Source organism: Hibiscus syriacus, unplaced genomic scaffold (genome assembly GCF_006381635.1).
Source record: "Hibiscus syriacus cultivar Baekdansim isolate YM2019G1 unplaced genomic scaffold, ASM638163v2 tig00111873_pilon, whole genome shotgun sequence".
NCBI lineage: Eukaryota > Viridiplantae > Streptophyta > Magnoliopsida > Malvales > Malvaceae > Hibiscus > Hibiscus syriacus.
The window spans coordinates 174579-202202 of NW_024063206.1; the positions used below are offsets into that span (position 1 = coordinate 174579).

A 27624-nucleotide genomic window follows, 5' to 3' on the forward strand; every position below is an offset into this window, starting at 1 on the left:
GATTTTCATTTTTTTGTTTATCATTGTTTACTTTATTTTCGCTTTTCCTTACACACTGCACAGCTGCATTTGCATAACATGAGCTAAAACCCCGCTCCGTCCTATTTAAGTAGGAGTGAGAAGCTACTCCCTCGTGTGGTTTTCACCTCTGTGCGGGATAGTGAATCGTTCCTTGGGCTCACGCCTTATGATCCTCGTAATGGTTTTTAGCTTTGCATAGACATAAGGAAGTGTGTCCCCTCGAATTGAACTCGATCCGAAAGCCTGTGATGGGTCAGGATTGAGGGTTCGGTAGCCCAAGGGGGTACCGATAAAGGACAATTCGAGAACCTATTACTTTAGAAACGAACTCAGCATGTAGTAAACTTAGAACCCAGATAGAGCTTTACTCAGATCATAGGATCCCGTGAGGAGGGTATACAAGGAAAAGCTTTTTGAGTAATTTAATTTTGCTATTCTGAATAAATGTATGCGAACTAGAGATCATGTTGTTAGGTTTAATTTCTCAAATAAGCATGTGAACTAGATAACATGAGGTTAGGATGTTCTATAAACTAAGCATGCGGGTAGAAATTATGTCTGGTAGGATCTACTGAAACATGATTGGGTAGACCATAAGTGGGGTAGGTTTTATCGACAAATTATATTATATCTGATTATTTCATTTATGATTACTACCCCAGTTTCTCTTGTCCTTTTGCTTTATTTTGTTACCATTTTGCATTTCATTATTCATCCCATGGTATTGATCCTTGACTGATGTCCATATAGAAGACTATTAATATGGAACGAAGGATTCAAAATGAGGTAGAAAACAATGTAGACATTCCGAGATGATCCAAGCAGTCCCAGCTAACAAATGGATGCAGTTTGAAGACTGGCTCAAATCTGATTGGGCACACACATCAATGACCATCAAAATGACCTGATCACTAGTTACCTTCAATATACACAAGAAATGGCTCAGTTCTTGGTTGAATTATCACATGATGCTGATGCTGTAAGCGAAGGATTGAAGCCTGAGACTGAAGAAGCTCACAGGATCCTGGAATTACTGGGGCACATCCCACAATTAGGAGAGATAGCTTAGATTTATCTATGATATGTTTAATCCTTGTAATTTAACTTCGTTTCTAATATGAAAAGTTATTCTAAGGAGTCATTCTAAAATCAACACCCTGCATTGCATTGCATGATCATTGCATCCACTTCGCATTTACATTTTCTCATTACATTTTAATCATATTGTTCACTTATTAATAAAACACCAATATTAATAAAACATTGCGTGGCAGAATACTGGACACTTACAAGCATCCGTACCACACTCGAAAAAAGGCAATGGATGATAGAATTGTCTAAATAGATAAGGCTCAAACCGAAATGCAAGAGAATTTCAAGAAAGCCCAAGAGAATATGCATGAGCATATGATGAAAGCTCAAAATGACATAATGGAAAAACTAGCTAGTTTGATACAATGAAGGATTATAATCTAATAAGAGACTCCAGTTATTGGTCCTCTTGACGAGTAACAAGTGTGCCCCCCAGATTTTGAATCACGGGATAATAGTGGAAAAGCCTAGTTGTTGGTCATTCCGATGAATTCTTGTATCCCCCAGCTTTAAACCATTACACGTTATGGCACAACAAGCAATGACTATTCAACTGGAAAAGATACAAGTGAACCTACATGGGTTTTCTATAAACTCGAAACCGGTTGAAGACATCCCTGATCTGAATGAAGAGGATAAGAAAGAACATAATAAGGAGCTTAAGAAAGAATGGGAGAAAATGAAGCATGAATTTCGAGATATGAAAGGAGATGTTAGCCTATATGGAATTGATGCCAGAGAGCTAAGTCTGGTCTCTGATTTAGTGCTACCACCATAATTCAAAGTTCCAAAGTTTGTGAAATTTGATGGCACTTGTTGTTCTTCTGCACACATTACAATGTTCTACAAAAAAATGACCGGCTATGTGAGGGATAATCAACTGTTAATCCACTACTTTCAGGAGAGCCTGGTAGGGTCAGCCATCCGTTGGTACAATCAGTTAAGTCAGGCTCAGATTAAATCCTGGAAAGACCTAGATAAAGCTTTTCTAGAGCAGTATCAGCATGTAAAAGATATAAGGCTAAGCCGAATCCAGTTACAGAGCATGGAGAAGAGGTCCAACGAAAGCTTCAGGTAATATGCCCAAAGGTGGAGGGATGTGGCTGTTCAGGTTCATCCACCGCTAGAGGAAGAAGAAACCAATATGCTCTTCGTGAACACTCAGAAAGCCCCATTCTTTGGCCACCTCATAGGAAATTCCTCCAGGAATTTTACTGATATAGTCACGGTATGAGAAATGATCGAGATGGCGATTAGGAGTGGAAAGCTAGATGGAGGAGAATCTAATAGGAAGCCGCTAGTAAAAAGGAATGATAATGAGGTAAATAACATGAGGATATGACTCCAACAACGTTATTGTGTCCCGGACCTCAAGCTATCAGGTTATCTACTCAGAACCCTGTTCAACAAGGGGCAAAAAAACTAAGACAGGAAAGGAAATAGATTCAATTTGACCTCATCCCTATGACCTAAAAAGATTTGTTCCAAATCTTATACGACAAGCATGTGGTGTCGCCTTACCATTCTTCACTAGTGTAGCCTCCTTACCCGAAATGGTTTGACATCAATGCCCAATGCGAATATTACGCGAGGGTTCTTGGGCATTCAATCGAAAATTGCTTTGCTTTTAAAAAGGTTGTTCAAGGATTAAAACAGAGAAATATCATCAACTTTGGTGACAGCGAGCAACCCAACGTGGTTCAGAACCCACTATCGAACCATGCAGGGGCAGATGTCAATGCAGTTATCGAGAAATGAGGAGCAAGTAAGGGTAAATACCCTAATCCAAATGAACACCCACCATTCTAGGAGAAATAGGGTATTTTGGCTGAACAAGGGAAGGTCATGCTTCACCGCAATCACATTTTCCTTTTACAGCATCCTGTTTGAACTCATTTTTTGGGCTTTTTTATCTTTCTTTTTGTAAGCATATATAAATAAATTTATGATGCTTTAAAGATGGTGAGCATTGAATCAAATTTGCAATATTGCAGTTCTTCAAATATCAACTGAATTAAAAACTCATTAATTAAACAGAGTTATAAATCTTTGACAAAATGACAAGATTGAAAACTAATAAAACAATTACCTTGGACCTTACCCCAGAATATACACTCGAACACCATACCCTTCTCTTGTAGAGACCAAGCTAGCATTCTCTCTGCAGTAACAATTAAGGTCTTTGCATTTAGGTACGTAAGGATGCAGACAAAATGAGGTATCTTGCACATAAGATTGCAAAGCCGATTGATTTCTACTTTTGTTGGTGACGTTCAATGATGATCATGATCTTCACAGATGTAATAGCCGAGTAGGTAAATCTAGTTTAGGTCAATTGCTTGGAAATTGAACTCTAAGGATGAGATTTTCTGACTTTCAACAACACTTAGGCTATAACAGGTTCTCCTTGACAAGCTTAAGAAATTGAATCCGTATACCCAGAATGTAATTATATATGTATACAATAAAGCTGAGCTATTCCTCTAAAGAAATTGGTTATAGAGGAAACTCGAAAGCTCTGGCTTTATGAATAAATTATATTCAAACCATGACATTGATCGGGTACTTGGTAATTCGGTATTTACTCCACTGTGTTTGTCAATTCAAAGACTTTGTGATGACATGAATCCTTTAGCTAGTCGAAAAAAGGCAATTATAAAATATTTATATACAATAAAAATGAATTCAACTAGCCAAATAATGGCAAATTAAATTAAATTTACTAAATAAGGAGTTTTTGTACAGATGGACTAAGGGAGTCAAGGAACACCTGTTATAGTCAATTTCACACAAGCACTCAAGAATTTCATTTTTAGACCGATATTTCTGCATTGCCTTTGTTAGACGAGTCTACAAAGCTTGAACAAATGGAAGATTTCAGAGAACTAAAATAGAAGTGTTCCAAAAAGTCTAGCGATTGAATATGCTAGTTGCTTCATTTTGTCTGCATCCACTTAATATGCCAAGATGATAGAGAAAGGCATGTCACAAGGTTCACACGGGATGTATAAACAAATGAAGATGTCTCAATGGCTGAAACCTTAGAAAATAAGAAAGCCGACCTGAAGTAAACCCATCAATTTTGATACTTTTCAAAGATCTATAACTTTGAAATATTAAAGAGCAGTTGATTCTTTTAATATTCTGTGAACTCATGTTTGCGATTTGATTGTGAGCCTGAATTAAGGGGCAATCCTTAACAAAATTCTTGTATTCTTTGATTTCTAAAAATAAAAGAAATGAGAAAAACATTTTCAAACAGGACAGTCTCAAATGCGAAAAGTCCTTGAAACAGTGATCCATCAAAGAAATAGATGATTGCCCTATTTGAAAGAGATACATATCTCATCGCTTAGCAAAAAGGCGAGAAAGCGACCAATCAAGGATGAATTTTGGCACCAAAGTAGGGAGGAGCCATGAAAGTACACACCCTGGGGCATGACTAGGAACCCAGATCACGATGAGATAAAAAACTTCAGACTGAGGAAACATTGAGAATGTGTCTCACAACTCGAATTGTTAGGGGAAAACCCTGGATATGAGCAGAGCTTACGTTGTAAAACAAATCAATCAAGCATCAATTATTGGAAAAGTCTCAAACAATAACTCTGATAGCGTATTTGAGCCAAAGTCAGAATAAGACATCAAGATTATATTATTAATCACCGCAAGAAATAAAGCATCTTTTCTGAGACTAATACAGATGAGGGGAAAAGAAGACATAAAGACAAGATGATTGGGTAAATCTCAGGAGTTGTATACTGCTACACCGATATCTGAGTAAACCATATAGAAGAACGATCAAGAGATAGAAGACATGGTTCTCCACTTTGGAGTCAAAGAAAAATTGAATCAGATTTACACATGCATGAAAACATCATTTGTATAAAAGAAAATGCATTGCATTGCATTCGTATTTCACATATAAACATTTGGTTTTTACAGATTTTCCAAGAAAAAAATTCATGGTATTAAAATCCCAACAAGTGAAAGCTAGAATTAAAACCTCAAAAACATGTTATCATGTCTAAGAATGCAGAACTTAAATAACAAAGTGGGTCCAATCCACAGAGGAAGTATTACTTTGAAGTGGGGTTGTTCCTTAACCATTAAGTTGTTTTATAAGTAAAAAAAATAAAATGAGAAAAGTTTCTCATTTAAATATGAGATTTGAAATTTTTGAAAAGTAAGAAAGTTTTTTTACTTAGTAAACTATTTCCAAAATTTATAAGTCCTTCGGGCCATCAGTAAGTCTTCCGAGCATGATGCATAAATCATTCGGGTCATCTGTAAGTCTATAGAGCAGGATGATAAGTCCTTTGGGCCATCCATAAGTCCTTCGGGCAGGATGTTTTCAAATATCTTTTAAAAAATGAGAAAAGTTTCTCATTTAAATTTGAGATTTGAAATTTTTGAAAAGTAAGAAAGGTTTCTTACCTAGTAAACTACTTCCAAAATTTATAAGTCATTTGGGCCATCAGTAAGTCTTCCGAGCATGATGTTTAAATCCTTTGGGCCATCTGTATGTCTTTCAAGCAAGATGATAAGTCCTTTAGGCCATCCATAAGTCCTTCGGGTAGGATGTTTTCAAATGTCTATTAAAAATGAGAAATGTTTCTCATTTAAATTTGAAAATTGAAATTTTTGAAAAGTAAGAAAGGTTTCTTACCAAGTAAATTATTTCCAAAATTTATAAGTCATCCGGGCCATCAGTAAGCCTTTCGAGCATGATGTTTAAATCCTTCAGGTCATCTGTAAGTCTTTCAAGCAAGATGATAACACCTTTGGGCCATCCATAAGTCCTTCGTGCAGGATGTTTTCACATGATTTTTCAGAAAATGAGAATATAATTTCCAAACTTTCTCATATAAATATTTTCTAAAAAAAGAAAAAAATAATGAAAAAAGGAAATTTTTGAAGAAAAATAACCGATTCAGAGTCCCAAAAAGTGAGAGATTCAACTAACACTCAAGTCAAGACAGACTACCATATTCAACTAACAATTGATAATGTTTAATTTGTAGATCTGATATTCCCTTCAGAGTAAGCGGAACATGTCTCTCTTTCCCAAGATTTGATATTCCTTTCAGAATAAGTTGAACAAGTCTTCCCCGATTCAATGGATCAAACTCCTCCAAGATCTGATATTCCCTTCAGAGTAAGCGAAACAGGTCTCTCTTTTCCAAGATTTGATATTCCCTTCAGAGTAAGTGGAACAAGTTTGCCCCGATTCAATGGATCAAACTCCTCCAATATATGATATTCCCTTTAGAGTAAGCATAACAGGTCTCTCTTTCCCAAGATTTGATATTCTCTTCAGAGTAAGTGGAACAAGTCTACCTCGATTCAATGGATCAAACTCCTTCAAATCTGATATTCCCTTCAGAGTTAGCGGAACATGTCTCTTTTTCCCAAGATTTGATATTCCTTTCAGAGTAAGTGGAACAAGTCTGCCCCGATTCAATGGATCAAACTTCTTCAAGATATGATATTCCCTTCAGAGTAAGCGGAACAAGTCTCTCTTTCCCAAGATTTGATATTCCCTTAAGAGTAAGTGGAACAAGTCTGCCCCAATTTATGGCTCAAACTCCTTTAGATCTGATATTCCCTTCAGAGTAAGAATAACATGTCTCTCTTTTCCATGATTTGATATTCCCTTAAGAGTAAGTGGAACAAGTCTGCCTCGATTCAATGGATCAAACTCCTTCAGATATGATATTCCCTTTAGAGTAAGTGGAACATGTCTCTCTTTTCCAATATTTGATATTCCCTTAAGAGTAAGTGGAACAAGTCTGCCTCATTCAATCTTCCCTGAAGAACATCGGAATGAATCACCTCTCCTTCCAGATCTGATATTTCCTTCAGAAGAAGCAAAACAAATCCCTATCTTCCAAGATTTGATATTCCATAAGTGCTAGTGGAACAAATCTACCTTGATTCAATCTTCCTTGAAGAACAACGGAATTGATCAACATCCTCAAACCTGATATTCCCCGAGTAACAGCGGAACATATTTCTTAATCATAATTCAAACCTTAAGATTGACTGGACGAAAAATATATTGTCTCTTCGTCTTTGCCCTATTCTTGTTAACATAAGAATAAAACAAAGAAGGGCAGTTGTCGACACCCATTTTTCGATATTATTAATAATATTGTTATAATATTATTATAATATTAATATATTATTATTATTAATAATAAAATTAATGATTTATTTATTATTATTTTACAGATTACAACAGGCTTGGTGAGCCCAAAACCCAAACCCAAATTACAAGTTATACCCGACTAACCCAAGACCCGTTGGAGCCCAGAACTGATCCAGGCCTAAGGGGAAACCCTAAACCCATTTAGGGTTTCTACTAGGGTTTCCAGTATAGTCCAACGCCGCCTTGAAGCCCAGCCGTCAGATATGGACCCATTTAACGGTCCAGATCACGCCTTTATATTGGCCATTCCCATGCCACCGCCACTTGGACCACTCAGCAGCCGCCGCCGTTGGAACCAATCGCAGCTGGCCATACCATACGAAGCACCATCATTATGCACCAAAACAACAACCAATAAAAATATGTTACTATTTTTAGATTTAGAAAACGGGTATAATACCCAATGAAAATATTGTAAACAAGGTTCAACCCCTTGGATTTTATAGAGCAGAAACAAAGCAGTAAAGCATATATTCCAGAGGTATATCATATGTTTATTTTTAGTTATTATTTATTTATATTCAAAGCAAAATAAATCATAAGTAAATGATATAAAAAAGAAACAACAAACAGAAAACTTTGCATATAAAACGAAGGGAACCGAGAGTTTAAAAGCGAAGGAAAATTACCTTAGTCGGGGAAGTCTTCACGGTGGCCGGAGGAGTGAGAAATCGAAAAGCCAGTCACTTTCGGGGCTTATTTTGGGGATTTTAGGGTGTTTTAGCCTATATTGTTTGCCTAGGGGGTTAGTTTTAAGCGAGGAGGTGTTTGTGGGTGATTTTAGGAATTCTAGCCATTGTTGCGGTGGCCGGACGAAATTCGGCAGTGGTTCGCAATGGTCGTCAGTGGGCCGGCGGGAACCAAGTTGGGAGAGTTTTCCCTCTCTCCCTATCTCCCTCTCTCCCTCTCTCATTTTTTTATGTTTTTGTGTACAAATGAAAAAAAAATCAAATAGGTGGTATTTATAGATGAAGTTTAGGGTTAATTGCATCATAAATACCCCTACTTTTATGCTTGTTTTTTAAAATGGTAACCTGTAAGGACCAAACTTGCTATTTTCCCTTATTTTATGCATGTTATATTTATTTTGGAAAACTATTAGTTCAGTCCTCCAAACTTTAAGCGTGTTTTGCATATTAGTCCCTGAAGGGACTATTTTTTGTAATTTTTCATTTTTATGCATGATTATTATTTTTTGGTATATTTAATTTACAGCCCCTTATATTTTTATATATTTATATTTTGAGCATTAAATTATGTTTCTTTTATTTTACTTTAGTCCTGTAATTTTAGTTAATTGTAATTTGGTCCCTTTATTTTATTTATTTTTATTATTTATAATTTTAACCTTTAATTTTGAATCTGTTTATTTTAGTCCCTTATATTTTTATTTTATTTCAATTTTGGCATGATAATTTAATAGATCATTTTTTAGTCCTATAATTTGTATTTATTTTAATTTTTGTTTGTTGATTGCATTTGAATTCATTTTAGTACTGATAAATATTAGATGTTACCCTCATTGGCATCACTATATTCAAATCAAAATAAATTGATTAAGAGTAATATTCGATCGTTTTAATATTGTCGTAAAGTAACTGTCTTAACGTATAAGAAAGTTACTTTCGATAATTTTAAAACGAAAGTCTATCCCGTTAAGTGACACCAATTAAATCGAATTTATTTTTAAAATTCGGGTATTAAGGAAAAGATCATATTCTTTTAATTAAATTCATTGAGAAAAGACTATTAGATCGAATATATGGTCTCGTCTCGAGATATTTAATTAATTGAATATCCTTATTCTCATTAAATATTGGTAAAATAAATAATTAATCAATTGCTTGATAGGCTTTTTAATTTGTTTGACTTTTGCGTGTGTTTTCAATGGGTTTTTAAAATAATAATGTTCGATCAGAAATAATTAAATATTATTATTTTCACTCTTAAAATTATTTTGGGTGTTATTATTTTGAAATTTATAATGGAATTTCAATATTTTGTATTTCAATTGGAGTATGAATCGATTGCTTCAAGGTATGATAGATCAGTTCTTCTCGATAGGAAATAATTAAATATTATTATCTTTCACTCAAAATTTTGAAAATGTTAGTTAAGGGGATCTTAAATTAAATTAAACTCGAACTTGTACATTTTATTGCAAAGAAAATTAATTAATCGACCAGGTACCGATTTAGAGCGTTGTGGGGGTGTTAAGCCTTCCCCATACGTAACCAACACCCAAACTCAAATTTTGGTAACACAAACCCCAAGTTTGTTGTAACACCCCCAACTCGTATCCGACCCGGATCCAAGTATGAGGTGTCACATTGACTTTTCAAGACTCTGTTCTTTACAAATCCACTAAAATCATAATTTCATCATTTAAGGAAATGAGTACTTTACATTAATAATTACAATCAAATTGTTTCTGTAAAACGATCAGAGCATATTTAATTTAAAATCTTGTAACTACATGCCAACTAGTTCCATAAACAAAATACATATGTTCAATATGTTTCTGATCTGATCCTCGCTACTTCCATTCTCGCTTCTCATACCTACGTGTGAAACATTCACAGGCTAAGTCTATGACTTAGTGAGGCATTAACATTCAAATATGAAATCTCAACTCTAATTACTACTATGCACACTTCATAGAATTATAGTAATTTAATTAAACTCATAATACCTGCAAAACATAAATACATACATATATATATCATACCAAATTATATATTCTTTGATGTTTTAGTTATACCGAGACACACATATCATCATTTACATTCATAACCTTTTTATATGATATCATCATTCCTCCCTTTTTATATTATCATGTTCTTCTTATCTTTAATACATATACACATCATATAATATCACATCACCAAACAAACATGTAACATCACATAGAATTTTCGCATATTATATTTTTAATGGCCCATGTACACATGTGAGAACTATAGATATGTGAGTCTATATAGGTTGTGCACTAATGATGTCACCACAACTCATATAAATGCACTGGAGTGCCACGTAGAATTGCACCGAAGTGCCGCATAGAAATGCACCGTAGTGCCATATAAGATGTCCCTAAGGACCACATAAAAAATTCCTTAAGAATCATATACATATGCCAAGGACCAAATATGTGTCTCAAAAGACCTCATACATGTTCCAAAGAATACATATATGTCCCGAAGGACCGCGTAGACCCTCGACTCTTGGCATGCCAACCATACCCCTAGCTCTCATGACACATAACATGCGCATTATCTTTTATCTTTTTTTTCCATATTCATGTAAACAAATCACATATTCATATAAACTTGTAGCTTCATTTACATATACATGTAATCACGTAGTTCATGTAAATTCTCATATCATTTCGTATTCATATATCTCATAGCATATAACATTTCTCATGTGTTCCTATAAACATGTCATACATATCAGACATGTTTACACAACTCATTTCTATATACCTTACATGAATCTATATTCTTTTTCATATACTCATATAATCATATAATATTATATTTCATATAACCTCATGTATCACATCACATAGATACATACTCCAGTACTCATAGTTACATATAACTTAAATTATTCATATTTACATAATTCATGGTCATATAACTTCTATCACCAAGTCACTTATCTTATCTCTTATTCTCATATGTTCATATTTATCATATAACACATAAGATTTATTGCATATTTATATCGCATTCCTACATCACTAATTCATAATATAATTTATATCGTATCATCTATTTTATTCTTTAATTCTTAGTATGCACTTACATTACATAACCTATATTATACTTCTATTATTTATTTTATATACAAATTAATATATTTACTTAATTCAATTCCATATAACTCCTATAATCTTCTCATATCACTCCATAGCTTTTATCATACACCAATGTATCATAATTTTATTTAAGCATATGAATCTTTCCCATCTATCTTATCATATATGTTCATATTATCACTTAATTGATCATACTACTATGTACTTGCCCAACTCACCTTCTTATTATTTATGTAACCTTTTTCTTTGCTTACTTAGTTCATATTATTTATCATAAACTCACTTTTACCATATTCTCATATTATTGCTTAAGTTATCTCATATAATGTATTCACGTAGTTATATTTCATTTCTATATATATCTCAAAGATCTTATCTTTTATATTCATATAATTTATTATCATCTAATATGGTTTATATCATCATAACATAGCATATATTCACATCAACCATATAATACATATATACAATAACATGTCAACACATATAATTCATACACACATATACTTCTATTTATGAATTCATGCATTTTACTATTGGAAATAGACTTGTCGAAAGTCTTATTTCCATTTAACATCATATACTACTAATATGCACTCACCTTGACCTCACTAAGTTCCAATCCACTTTTATGCTTTCCTTTCTTCTGATCAAATTTTAACTTAATAGTCATTCCGGAACTTGTTAGTGCTTTATATCTACACAATCATGTATTTATACTATCAATATCCAATTGATAAACTATAATCTATCATTTTTTAGACTGAAAGAAAGATTTATTTCATTTCCCATTGAAGTGCATCGGTACATTCTACAGTGCATCGATGCATTCTTTAACATGTGCATCGATGCATTCTTTAACATGTGCATCGATGCACTACTCATGCATCGGTACATAAATTACCTTCGATATTTTAATCTTAAGGGGGTGCATCGATGCACTCCTTATGCATCGATGCACTAATTGCATTCGATGTTCATTTATTTGAGAGTGCATCGATACACATTGAAGATGCATCGATGCACACTACCCAAAATTACATTTTAAGCACGAAAATGTCTTGTTTTGACCCCAAATTCTACTTATTAATCCCCCCTTATACCTTAAAACTTATCTATAAATATTTAAACCTTCTTATAAAACTATAACACTTTACCATATCTCATAATTCACCATAATTCTTGAATCAAAGAATTTCATCAAATTTTCCATGTGTTCTAAATTCAATTCTATCACCTCTAACTTCTTAATTAACCCTTTGACAAGTCAAATCCATCTTTAGAACTTCAAAAACCTTTCTATAACAAAAGTTCATTTATACACCCTTCATATAATTTCCTTTTTAATTCTCTATTCTTGATGTTTAAAGCTTATATAAGCTTTCCTTAAGCTTATATAATATTCAAATAATCAAAATCAACTTATAAATCCAAGAATTAAACAGTTGAAATTAAACTCACCTTTAACTGAGGCTTACAGGGAGAAGAAGAAGCTTAAGAAGAAGACTCTGGATAAATTTCCTCATTTCCCACGTTTTTATATTCCTTAAAAAGAGAATAAAAATTTCTCTTAGAAAAGACCATAATACCTTTGTTACTTTCCATCTTTACTATTAAATCCATGAACTTTTAACTTATTTCGAAATCAAGCACATAGTTTTCAAAATTTGCAATTTAGTTACTGACCCTGAATTTCAGGATATTACAAATCTCCCATCCTTTAAAGAAAATTCATCCTCGAATTTTCACTGAACACATCAATAAGAACATATCTTCTAATGTTCTTACGCTGCCTCCTTTACTTAATCTTTCCTTCTTTTATTTCTTCATCTACCTTTTTCCTTTATACATTTATCTACTGTCACTTATCATATACACAGTAACCCATAACCTCAATCCATTTCTATCTTTTCTCTCCTTCGATTCTGCATTTTTCCTTTGACCTTTCTAAAATCCATATAATGTCACTCATCACATAGACAATAACATCCATTTCCATCACTCAACATCATAAATGCATCTCTAACTACCTTATAATAATAACCAAATTCATTTTCCATCATCATTTAACCAAAAACACGACCTTAAATCTTCTTTAAATATGATTAAACATACACTTTAAAGAATCCTTTCACATCACCTTACACACTTTTCTTACTTCTATATCAAAATTATCATATACACTTCCATATAACCTTTATCGTATCTGATCCTTTAACTTAATCCCTTTTATTTCTTTATCCCCTTATTCCTTTATTTATTCCTTATACACAAATCATATATTTCCTTTCATGTTCACATACTCTTATCCTATCACCTATACTCATCTCTGTGTAACAATCTTCATTGCATCCTCATAACTTTGATATCCCCATTTACTTATACAGAACTTTAATCTTTATCCTCTCTTGTACTTGTATTTTCTTCTTTAAAGCCACTTTTAAAACATACCAATGCTTATCTCTTTGCCTACATCATATATGTATGATCAAAATACATAACCATATCCAGATTCATATCATACTTGATTAACTTCACTTTATCTTTTCTTCCAATCTTATAACTCTATCACCTTTACTCTGACAGCTAGTCAATAGCAACTATTCAATCTAGGGCACAAGCCATAATCGACCAATCATATACATCATTTCCAATCGAAATTATCTCAAAATTAGTTTACTTAACTTATCAAATTCAACTTTATTCTTATACATCCTGCTATTTCCGTTGTTCAAACTTAACATTCTGACTTCCTTTGTCTTATAAACTGATCACTGATGTATTCGTTCTTAAACTCTTCTTATCAATCTTTAGCTTTACTCAAATATACAAATCCTCACTTCCTTCACTATCTCACATTACTAGGATCCAAATATACAACTATATCCAGATCTATTTCATATTTGGTTATCATATCCTGACAATATCTTATAATTCCGGTACATTTTTATCACATACTCTGGTTAACCAACGCTAACACTTTCCGTCTTAACTGTAAACCCTTATCATATTTTCACTATTGCTTATACACAATATTATTCCTTTGTTTCAAATTCATAAACTATATCTCCATATATGTGATACACTTGTCACTGATGCATTTATTCTTGAGCTCTTCTATAAGTACTCACCACGTCATTTGTTCTTTTTAACATTCTTATGGTGACACATATTCACCATATTCTATCTTATCCACGTACTAACAAAACTAATCCATATTGTTTTTCCGATTCAAAACAATGAAGATCTTCTATCACTATTCTAATATGATTTCAATCTTCTGAAATCAACATTTAATCTTATAGACACTTTCTGAGGTTTCTACTCTTCATCCTGCCTGGCCAGAGCAGATGAATTGCTATCACCATCAGATTTGTCAACTATCAATTCACTTCGACAATTTCTATAACCAATTTCTATAAATGATGAAATTAAGATCCAAGTCTGAGGTGTCACATTGACTTTTTAAGACTCTGTTCTTTACAAATCCACTAAAATCTTAATTTCATCATTTAAGGAAATGAGTACTTTACATTAATAATTACAATCAAATTGTTTCTTTAAAACGATCAGAGCATATTTAATTTAAAATCTTGTAACTACATGCCAACTAGCTCCATAAACAAAATACATATGTTCAATACGTTTCTGATATGATCCTCGTAAGGAAAATACTGACCTGTCTTGCTCCTCGCTACTTCCATTCCCGCTTCTCATACCTACGTGTGAAACATTTACACGCTAAGTCTATGACTTAGTGAGGCATTAACATTCAAATATGAAATCTCAACTCTAATTACTACTATGCTCACTTCATAGAATTATAGTAATTTAATTAAACTCATAATACCTGTAAAACACAAATACATACATATACATATCATACCAAATTATATATTCTTTGATGTACTAGTTATACCGAGACACACATATCATCATTTACATTCATAACCTTTTTATATGTTATTATCGTTCATCTCTTTTTATATTATCATGTTCTTCTTATCTTTAATACATATACATATCATATAATATCACATCACCAAACAAACATGTAACATCACATAGAATTATCGCATATTATATTTTTAATGGCCCATGTACACATGTGAAAATTATAGATATGTGAGTCTATAGAGGTTGTGCACTAATGATGTCACCACAGCTCGTATAAATGCACCAGAGTGCCACGTAGAATTGCACCGAAGTGCCGTGTAGAAACGCATCATAGTGCCATATAAGATGTCCCTAAGGACCACGTAGAAAATTCCTTAAGAATCATATACATATGCCAAGGACCAAATATGTGTCTCAAAAGACCTCATACATGTTCCAAAGAATACATATATGTCCCGAAGGACCGTGTAGACCCTCGACTCTTGGCATGCCAACTATACCCCTAGCTCTCATGACACATATCATGGGCATTATCTTTTATTTTCTTTTTTTCCATATTCATGTAAATAGATCACATATTCATATAAACTCGTAGCTTCATTTACATATACATGTAATCACGTAGTTCATGTAAATTCTCATATCATTTCGTATTCATATATCTCATAGCATATAACATTTATCATGTGTTCCTATAAACATGTCATACATATCAGGCATGCTTACACAACTCATTTCTATATAACTTACATGAATCTATATTCCTTTTCATATACTCATATAATCATATAATATAATATTTCATATAACCTCATGTATCACATCACATAGATACATACTCCAGTACTCATAGTTACATATCACTTAAATTATTCATATTTACATAATTCATGGTCATATAACTTCTATCACCAAGTCACTTATCTTATCTCTTATTCTCATATGTTCATATTTATAACACATAAGATGTATTGCATATTTATATCGCATTCCTACATCACTAATTCATAATATAATTTACATCCTATCATCTATCTTATTCTTTATTTCTTAGTATGCACTTACATTACATAACCTATATTATACTTATAAATATATATATATATATATATATATATATTACTTCTATTATTTATTTTATATACAAATTAATCTATTTACTTAATTCAATTCCATATAACTCCTATAATTTTCTCATATCACTCAATAGCTTTTATCATACACTAATATATCATAATTTTATTTAAGCATATGAATCTTTCCCATCTATCTTATCCTATATGTTCATATAATCACTTAATTGATCATACTACTGTGTACTTGCCCAACTTACCTTCTTATTATTTATGTAACCTTTTCCTATGCTTACTTAGTTCATATTATTTATCATAAACTCACTTTTACCATATTCTCATATTATTACTTAAGTTATCTCATATAATGTATTCACGTTGTTATATTTCATTTCTATATATATCTCAAAGATCTTATCTTTTATATTCATATAATTTATTATCATCTAATATGGTTTATATCATCATAACATAGCATATATTCACATCAACCATATAATACATATATACAATAACATGTCAACACATATAATTCATACACACATATACTTCTATTTATGAATTCATGCATTTTACTATTGGAAAGAGACTTGTCGAAAGTCTTATTTCCATTTAACATAATATACTACTAATATGCACTCACCTTGACCTTACTAAGTTCCAATCCACTTTTATGCTTTCCTTTCTTCCTATCGAATCTTAACTTGATAATCATTCCGGAACTTGTTCGTGCTTGATATCTACACAATCATGTATTTATACTATCAATATCCAATTGATAAACTATAATCTATCATTTCTTAGATTGAAAGAAAGATTTATTCCATTTCCCATTGAAGTGCATCGGTACATTCTACAGTGCATCGATGCATTCTTTAACATGTGCATCGATGCACTACTCATGCATCGGTACACAAATTACCTTTGATATTTTAATCTTAAGGGGGTGCATCGATGCACTCCTTATGCATCGATGCACTAATTGCATTCAATGTTAATTTATTTGAGAGTGCACCGATACACATTAAAGATGCATCGATGCACACTACCCATAATTACATTTTAAACACGAAAATGTCTTGTTTTGACCCCAAATTCTACTTATTAATCCCTCATTATACCTTAAAACTTATCTATACATATTTAAACCTTCTTATAATACTATAACACTTCACCATATCTCATAATTCACCATAATTCTTGAATCAAAGAATTTCATCAAATTTTCTATATGTTTTAAATTCAATTCTATCACCCCTAACTTTTTAATTAACCATTTGACAAGTCAAATCCATTTTTAGAACTTCAAAAACCTTTCTATAAAAAGAGAGAATAAAAATCTTCTCTTAGAAAAGACCATAATACGCTTGTTACTTTCCATCTTTATTATTAAATCCATGAACTTTTAACTTATTTCGAAATCAAGCACATAGTTTTTAAAATTTGCAATTTAGTCACTGACCCTAAATTTCAGGATATTACATTTTTCTTTTTAATTAAACTAATATTTTATTAAAATGAAAAATTTATTTTTGGGTGCCCAATCACACCCTAATAAATTATTGGTGACGACTCCGCAAACCATATTTTTATCACAAACTGGTCGTTTCAAAGATGATTTTCGAAGCAGGACCCACATTTTCCCACTCTGGGAAAATACCATTTCGACAAAAACATTGTGGATTTTGTCCATATCTGGAGGTAAAGCTAATTGATAAACCACGGGTCCAACCCTTTTCAAAATCTCATGCGGTCCAATAAATCTCGGACTCAACTTTCCTTTACGCCCAAAATGTAATACCTTCTTCCAAGGCGATACTTTCAAAAATACTTTGTCTCCCACTTGATCTTCTATTTCTTTCCTTTTCAAATTTGCATATGACTTCTGGCAATCTGAGGCTATCTTAAGATTGCTCTAGATAATTTTCACTTTATCCTCCATATCTTTCATCAAATCTGGCCCGATCAGATCTCGTTCTTTCAGTTCAAACCAATTTAATGATGTTCGGCATTTTCTCCCATACAGAGCTTCATACGGACCATCTTAATACTTGATTGATAACTATTATTATATATGAATTCCGCTAACGACAAGTACTTATCCCATGATCCCTTAAATTCAATCACACACGTCCTCAACATATCTTCCAATACTGAATAGTTCGTTCTGATTGCCCATCTGTTTGCGAATGAAAAGATGTACTGAAGCTGAATCGAGTACCCAATGACTTATGTAAAGACCTCCAAAATCTTGAAGTAAACCTTGGGTCTCGATCAGACACTATCGATATCGGCACTCCATGCAGTCTCACTATTTATTTTATATACAACTCCGTAAACTTATTCATCGAGTAGTCTATTCGAACCGGGATAAAATGAGTTGTCTTGGTCAATCTGTCTACTATAACCCATATCGAGTCATTTTTACCTGGTGACAACGGTAGCCCCGAAACAAAATCCATTGTTACTGGTTCCCACTTCAACTTAGGAATATATATAGGCTGCAGTAACCCGAATAGGACCTGATGTTCAGCTTCCACTTGCTGACATGTTAAACATTTAGCAACAAATTCTGTTACTGCTCTTTTTCTGCCAGGCCACCAATAACGACTCTTCAAGTCTTGATACATCTTATTTCCACTTGGGTTCATAGTCAAAGGGCTATAATGGGCTTCACAAAGAATATATCTCCTCAAATCATCATAATCGGGAATGCAAAGCCTTCCCAGGTAATATAAGCATCCATCATCTTTTATTTCAAAATCTTTGTTCTCTTCTTTTTCAACTTGTACCAATATCATCCAACATTTTTTATCTCACCCTTGCAACTCTTTTACACGATCCAATAACATCGATTTTAACTTCAATTCAGTAATCAAAACATCATCTTTATTCAAAATCATACGTACATCTAAAGCCCTTAAAGTTGTAAAAGTCTTTCGAATAAGTACATCTGCCACCACATTAGCCTTTCCCGGGTGATAGTCGATAATCAAATCATAATCTTTTAAGTGCTCAATCCATCTTTTCTGCCTTATGTTCATCTCTTTTTGAGTTAAAAGATACTTTAAACTTTTATGATCCGTAAAAACATGGCAACGCTCACCGTACAAATAATGGCGCCAGATTTTTAAAGCGAATACAACTGCGGCCAATTCTAAATCATGCATCGGGTAATTTCGCTCGTGATTCTTGAATTGTCTGGAGGCATAAGCCACAACCTTACCTTCTTGCATCAGCACACAACCTAATCCACTATGGGATGCATCACTATAAATGACATATTATTTACCCGACTCAGGTTGCACAACCACTGGAGCCTCAATTACAATTCTCTTTAACTTCTCAAAACTTTCTTGGCAATATTTTATCCAAATAAAAGGCACATCCTTTCGCAATAATTTAGTTAGCGGCAGAGCTAGCATTGAAAAGTTCTTCATAAACCGCCTATAATAACCAACAAGTCCTAAGAAACTCTGAACTTCCGTAATATTCTTTGGGATTGCCAATCTAATATGGCTTGAATCTTCTAGAGATCCACTCTAATGCCTTCTGCCAACACTATATGACCAAGAAAAGAAATCTCAGATAACCAAAATTCATATTTGGACAATTTAGCATATACTTATTATCACGAAGTCTCTGAATGACCACTCGAAGATGAGCATCATGATCCTATTTTGACTTGAAATAAACCAGGATATCATCTATAAACAATACCACAAATTGATCCAAATACAATTGAAATAATATGTTCATTAAACCCATAAATGCTACAGGAGCATTCGTCAATCCAAATTGCATTACCACAAATTTATAATGTCTGTACCGAGTCTGAAAAGTTATTTTGGAGATATCATTTCTTTCAATATTTAACTGATGGTACCCATACCTCAGATCTATCTTAGAGAACACTGATGCGCCTTTTAATTGATCAAACAAATCATCAATCCTCAGAAGAGGATATTTGTTATTTATTATTACTTTATTCAACTGACGATAATCAATGAATAACCTCATAGACCCATCATTCTTTTTCATAAATTCATTATCGAGTAGTTCTTTCATCTGAGCCTTTAATTCCCTTAACTCCGTTGGAGCCATCCTATATGGAGCCATTGACATAGGTTTAGTACCAAGATAAACCTCAATTCTACATTCAACCTCGCGATCTGGAGGTAAACCCGGTAACTCTTCAGGAAAAACTTCTGGAAACTCCCTAACTGTGGGAATATCATGTAGTCGAGCTCCCGGCACTTGAGTATCTATCACATTAGCTAGAAAAGTAACATATCCTTTTGACATCATTTTCTTTGCAGTCATGACTGATATTACATTTGACATGGATTTCGCCTTGTCCCCTATCACCAATTTCAGAGCCTTCTGTATCATTTAAGAATAATCGTTTTCGACGACAATCTACCCATCCATGGTGTGGAGACAACCAATTCATGCCCAAAATGATTTCAAACTCATCAAAGGGAAACTCCATCAAATTTGCCAAGAATACTACCCCTTGAATCTTAATTGGACATTTTCTACACACCCTAGTTACCCTTACACTTTGACCTATAGAATTTATCGCTATTATTTCACTAGCAATTGGTTCTAAAGGAATTCCTATAGTTCTAACCAACTTGGTACTAATATATGAATATGTAGAAACAGGGTCAACTATAACAAAAACAGGCTTATCAAAAAGGTGAAATGTATCTGTTATGATCTTTGGATCATCCCGATCATTATTAGTCTTTATATTATATACTCGGGCCACTCCCCAAGTCTCTTATCTCTGGCTAGCCTCATATTAACCACCTGATCTTCCTATCCCTCTGCTTCTATTAGGTGCCGCTACTGATCTCTCAGATTGTATTGATATATCCCCATATTTTTTCGGGCAATTTCGAGCAAAGTGACTAGATTCACCATAATTGAAACAAACACCGGAAAGCAACCTATATACTCCCCCGTGTGACTTGTCGCACTTCTGACATAGAAGTTTCTCTCCATGAGCTCTACCCAAGCTAGCAGCATAGGAATGGGATTGCTTAGTTTTCCACAAAGCTGCAGAATGATCAATTATATATGTGAATCGAGGACCTGAGCCCTTGCCCCTCTTTGCATAATGTGCATATGAAGATGTTCCAATTCGTTTTCCCATCTGAAAACTCTTTTCTGCTACTAACATATCCTCTTGAGCTCTTTTAATAGTCTTCGCTCTATTTATAACCTCTTATAGACATGACAAATTTAAGGCCAACATCATTTCTTTCAGCTTAGGCCTCAAACCTTCAATAAACCAATCCCAATGAGCTTTTTCATTATGGATTACCTTAGTAGCATATCGACTAAGTTTGTTGTATTAAGCCTCATACTTGTTCATTGCTCGATCACCTTGTTTCAAGTTCAGAAACTTCAACAACATTGATCACATGAACTACTCCCCGATATACTTGTTCTTGAACTCCTCTTGGAAGAACTGCCAGTTCACTTGCTCGAGCAATGCATACATCGTCTTGTTTGTTCACCATACCCGAGCTGATCCTCTGAGTAATGATATAACTCCACCCAGTTTCTCATTATCAGAGTACTATAAACTTTCCAACATTGCCTTTATATCGTTCAACCATAAGTCCGCGTCCATCGGGCCTTCACTTTCTTCTCCCTTAAACTCAGGACCTCCCAAACTTCTTAACTCCTTTGGGATTAATATTCGTGGTACTGAATGAGCAGGGGGAGGTAGAGGAGGTTGAAATCGTGTCTGGATAGCATCTAAAGCTTGCATAAAAGCTCTGAACTCCGGAACAGGCATGCTCTGAGGTGCTAGTGCACTGGCATTATCAGACGGAATCAGATGTTCGCTATTCTCTTCATAGTTCTCATTACTCAATTCGTCTCTACTCTCTTGACCAACCACTCTTCTTGAATTAGTAGAATCCGACATCTATCACAACATTCATAAGAATCATACTTAAGTTAGTAAGGAGAGACATCTTTCATATTCATTCTATACCCTATCAGTAACCTTGACATCTTAGTGGCATGTAAATTATTTTTTATATCAAACTACACTCGTTTTCTATCGAGAATCGGTTAAACCTATAGCTCTGATACCAATAAATGTAACAACCATCTCCCGTATATCGTTATGTATACGAAATATAAATGTCACATCACTTGTAAACCATTTTCCCATTTGAAAATTCGTACAATTTTGTTTCATTTTATAAATCATTATAAAATACTTATAAAGAAATCATGCATTATACTTACATGTACAATCAAAACAGATGTTTCACATTTCCCCGTTATACATTAGTTTAATTCAAAAGCTTTTCAAAATGTTTTTACTAAACCTATTACATGCCAACTAAAATATATCAAAAGCAGACAAGTATGTCATACAATTACTGATGAGGCGACTCTGACTCGATGTCTGATTATCTCCTTACTCAGCTGGTATTCCATCTACGCGTGAAATAAACACATGTTAGTACTCGATGTCTGATTATCTCCTTAATCAGCTGGTATTCCACCTACGCGTGAAATAAACACATGTTAGTATTACTTAGTGAGGCATAATTAATCACAAGTAAAGTTCTAAACACAAGTTATTTTATAATTTGCATCGCTAGTGCTAATATCATCATTTATCAACCATCACTAAAATTTGTGTAATTTGCATACCCATTGGCAATATAAAATCCACTTCTTTATTAAGAATTTCTTAGGTTTATACACATATATTTCCCATACTGAAATTCATACACTTAGTATGAATTTCTTAACATTTTAGCGCACGAAGTGCCCTATATGGAAATTCATACACTTAGTATGAATTTCTTATCATTTTAGCACACCAATTACCCTATATAGAAATTCATACACTTAGTATGATTTTCTTATCATTTTAGCACACGAAGTGACCTATACTGAAATTCATACACTTAGTATGAATTTCTTATCATTTTAGCACACCAAGTGCCCTATACTGAAATTCATACACTTAGTATGATTTTCTTATCATTTTAGCACACCAACTGCCCTATACAGAAATTCATACACTTAGTATGAATTTCTTATCATTTTATCACACCAAGTGCCCTATACGGAAATTCATACACTTAGTATGAATTTCTTATCATTTTAGCACACCAAGTGCCCTATACGAAAATTCTTACAATTAGTATGAATTTCTTATCATTTTAGCACACCAAGTGCCTTATACTGAAATTCATACACTTAAGAATTTCTTATCATTTTAGCACACCAAGTGCCCTATACAAAAATTAATACACTTAATATGAATTTCTTATCATTGTAGCACACCAAGTTTCCTATATGAAAATTCATACACTTAGTATGATTCCTTATCATTTTAGCACACCAAGTGCCCTATACGGAAATTAATACACTTTGTATGAATTTTTTATCATTTTAGCACACCAAGTGCCATATACCCTATACTGAAATTCATACACTTAGTATGAATTTCTTAACATTTTAGCACACGTAGTGCCATTTGGTAATCACCATACATACATCAATATTTCATAACACTATGGCTAAAGTGGATGATGACGTTACACATCGTATAAAGGCGGGATGGCTAAAGTGGAGGGCTGCTACCAGAGTTTTGTATGACAAGAAGGTGCCTCTAAAACTTAAGGGAAATTTTTATATAATGGCAATAAGACCAGCGCTGATGTATGGATCATAATGATGGGCATATGGTAGGACTCTATAGGACATGACACCAAACTCTGCTATTAGGATGTCCTTGGGGTTTTGCCTGTAGCCGAAAAATTGAGGGAGGGAAGACTACGGTGGTTTGGGCATGTCCTTAGGCGACAACCGTCGGATGCGGTCAAGAGGGTAGAGTAGATTTCAGTCGACGGTACCAGAAGGAGAAGATAACCAAGGCGGAAGTGGGAAGACTTCTTGAGATCTGATTTGAAGGATTTAGCCCTTATCGAAGACTTGACCTCATATAGGAAAGTATGGAGACTTAAGACCAGGGTAGCCGAGTAGTACGGGTCACATCTAGAGGGTGTATCATATCTGTCTTCTTTTAATGCCTTTGTAAAAATTCCCATGACTTCTACTTTTTATACGTTTCTTTCATTGGAATTTATGAAGGCTTAGAACTAGGGTAGCGGAGAAGTGTTGCCATAGTTTAGGTTTTAACCCATTTGCCCTTATTTCCTTCTCGTTGCTTGCTATCATTGACTTCTGTGTATCTTTCTCTTCTTGTTTCCTCTTTTTAATTTTAGTCGGATCTTACGTTTCTGTCAATATGCAGATCTTTTTACGCAGGGATTTATTTGCAGGGATTTTTTCCCATTACAGACGTACATATGTACACTGCATCTGAAGACTGTTTCAACTATGTATTTATTTATTTATACATGCATTGTATTTTATCTTTATTTGTAATTTTCTGACTGCCGGAGGTCTTCCATGGAAGTTGCTCTCAACCTGGCATTGGGGGCAGCCTACTACCCTACCTCCCCCTTACCCCATTGTATATGAGACTAGGGTTTTGTTGTTGTTGTTGTTGTTGTTGTTGTTGTATGGCTATTATAGCATATACATACATAATTAAATGCACTCACCTAGCTCGCCTTGCTTAGATATCCAAAATAGGAAGATGATTACTCCGAAACTTTGCCCTTGCCTTTAGCCTTACTCGACTCGAGAGCTTGATTTCGTTCTATCCCAAATTTATTAAATACATGTATAATATCAATTGTTAGTGTATTTCCTAACAATTATAACTTAAACATTAATCAAAAGTACTTATTATTAATCTTTCTACAACAATATAAGCATAACTTAAAATTTATGGTTCCTCCGTATCGATACTCCCACCATGGTATCGATACTACCCTACTATGGTATTGATACCCCCTTCTGGTATCGATACCAAAATTAGATTCGATGTGGCCCAGTATCAATACCCTTACCATGGTATCGATACTACTATATTATGGTACCGATACCCCTTTATGGTATCGATACCAAAATTAGATTCGATGTTACCTGGTATCGATACCCTTACCATGGTATTGATACTAGCTCGTCGGTACTGATACTGATTGAATCAGTATAGATACTTCTCATCTAAATCAGCCCAATTTTAGCCTATAGTATCGATACTGTTCTATCAGTACCAATTTCCATGCCCAGATTTTCCAGTTTTCAACCTGAGACATACCCAGATTTGGCCAATTTTCCTCTCATTTACCCCTAACAATACTATGTAACTCTTCTCTAATTAACCATACTAACTTTCCTTCATTTAGATAATTAAAACATCTAGTATTCATCAATAGCATTTGATTCTAAGAATCACACCAAAATTTCAAACTTGTTTTCACACTCATCCAATGCTTCTAATCTTTCATTTACTTTTTTGATAAGTCAAAACTACTAATAATCATCCATAAATACCAATATACTCACATATCATTATAAAACCCATTTTCTAAAATATCCTTTATTTCCCTTATCTCATTGCTTTAATATCATCTAAACCTTCCTTGAGCATTCGTAATCTACAAAGCTTCAATAACCAACCAAAAATGAAGGAATAACTTAGTAAATTAAAAACTTACCTTTGAGCTATGGAGGGACTTTGTTACGGGGGAAAGAGGAAGAAGAGAAAGAAGACATTTTGTATCCTCTAACTCCCTTTTCCCTTTTTTCTTTAATACCAATTTAGGAGACATTTTAAATTCTTTTTCATTTAAAGGACCAAAATGCCCTATTAGTAATCCATTGTCAGAATTTAGTCTAAACCATTTATCCTAATCCTTCTAATCTTTCATTATTTAATAAAATAAACCCTCATATTTTTGAATCATTTCAGTATAGTCCCTAAATCAGTATTTAGGGCATTACAACCATGGTTCATGGTGTTCGTGAACTTTTGTGGCTACAGAAATTACCGGATGAATTAAAACTTCCAAAAAAACAGACTATCCTTTTAATGTGACATCAGTATGCTCAGAATATAGCTCAACATGATTGAACAAAACACATGGAGAATGATATGAACTTTATTAAAGAGAAGTTGACTACCAGTGTTTTGAAGTTGGTCCACGTGGCATCTGGCAGACAGTTACCTGTTGTCTTCACTAAGGGACAACATACCTTATCATAATTTGGTTTGCAAGTTGGGTGTGTGCGACGTCTAAGCACGAACTTGAAGGGGAGTGTTGACTATTGACACCTAATAAGTTGATATTTAGGTGTTTTACCTATATACTATTTATTGTATAGTTTTGATTTCCTTAAATAGGTTTTACTTAATTTCTCTTAAAGTTAATACATGAGTGAATAATTCCTCTCTCCCTAATCCATTTTTTGCATTACAACAGTCTACTTAGTGCAGTGAACTTTGAAAATCTAGTCATACTCCACAAGTGATCGACCAACATGTTTGAGTGGTCCAGTTAAGGCACAAAAATCTTGTTTGGACTTTGGCCAAATTCATCTTTAACCAGGTTTTCAAGCGTATTGTTGAACTTGTAAGGGACTTAAAAATTCGTCAGTGTTTGTGTTCTCCTTTTGAAGGGAACTGGATATTATTCTTTCTAAGGGTTGCTATAGTCTCGGTTATTACCCACCTGGGTGGGGGAACCTGAAAAGCGAATGGTTGATTCATATTAACAAAAGAAATCGTAAGTCTGCATATACAAATGCAGTATCAATCTCCTATCCTCAAGGGAAAGGAAACTTATGCAACTTACTTCCATCAATAACTGCCAGCTTGTATTGAATCATTTATGTCCTTACTCAGAATGGCTATACTGGACTAGAATGGGTGGGCGAGACCTAAAAAATTACCACTCTTTATGAAACCCTAAAAGAGGATGCTCTTTTATTCAGGGTCTATTAAAAATGTTTTTGTCTTTAGATTTGAATTTGCTACAATCTAGGTATCATCAACAATGTGCATTATAGCTAAAGGCCAAACCTGTGTTAATTTTCTGTTAGTGTATCAAAGTAAATCTTGAATTGCGAACGACAATTGTGACTCTCCTTTTTTTTATAACAAGAAGCCTCTTTAAAAAACCCCTTCATAACCGTTAAGCTACAAGGTATCTTAATAGGCATAGAAAGGAGGAAAAGAGTGCCCAAAATTTTATTAATATAAACATAGAGTGCAACCTAAGAACATCCCCCTATATTACAACCTTTCATAGAAACCTACACCTAAAGTAGGAAAGAAAACAAATACTCTAATCAAACTTCTACAAATAGAATACACCCACAACAGCCTTCAACCAATTCCCTTCTTAGCTAAAGCATCAGCTTCCCAATTACTGCTTCGCTTCACAAACCTTAACAACACATTTGAATCCAACATACACTTTGCTAATTTTTTAACCAGATTGCTAAACACAGTCGGGCATAACTCTGGGAATTTAATTCAATTCACAGCAACCATAGAATCAAACTCCAAAATAAGATGCCCTTTAACTTTCCACTTCGAGGCTAAAAAC

The 27624-nt window shown here is 33.7% G+C and overlaps 1 protein-coding gene across 1 annotated transcript in view; it reads right to left on the reverse strand.

The window, feature by feature from the left end:
* The window catches only part of LOC120172614 (N-lysine methyltransferase SETD6-like), a 57441-nt gene that overhangs the window by 13086 nt on the left and 16731 nt on the right, over positions 1-27624 (reverse strand). The window contains 1 exon segment of the mRNA XM_039180029.1: positions 27102-27157. Coding sequence (XP_039035960.1) covers positions 27102-27157 — 56 coding nt within the window.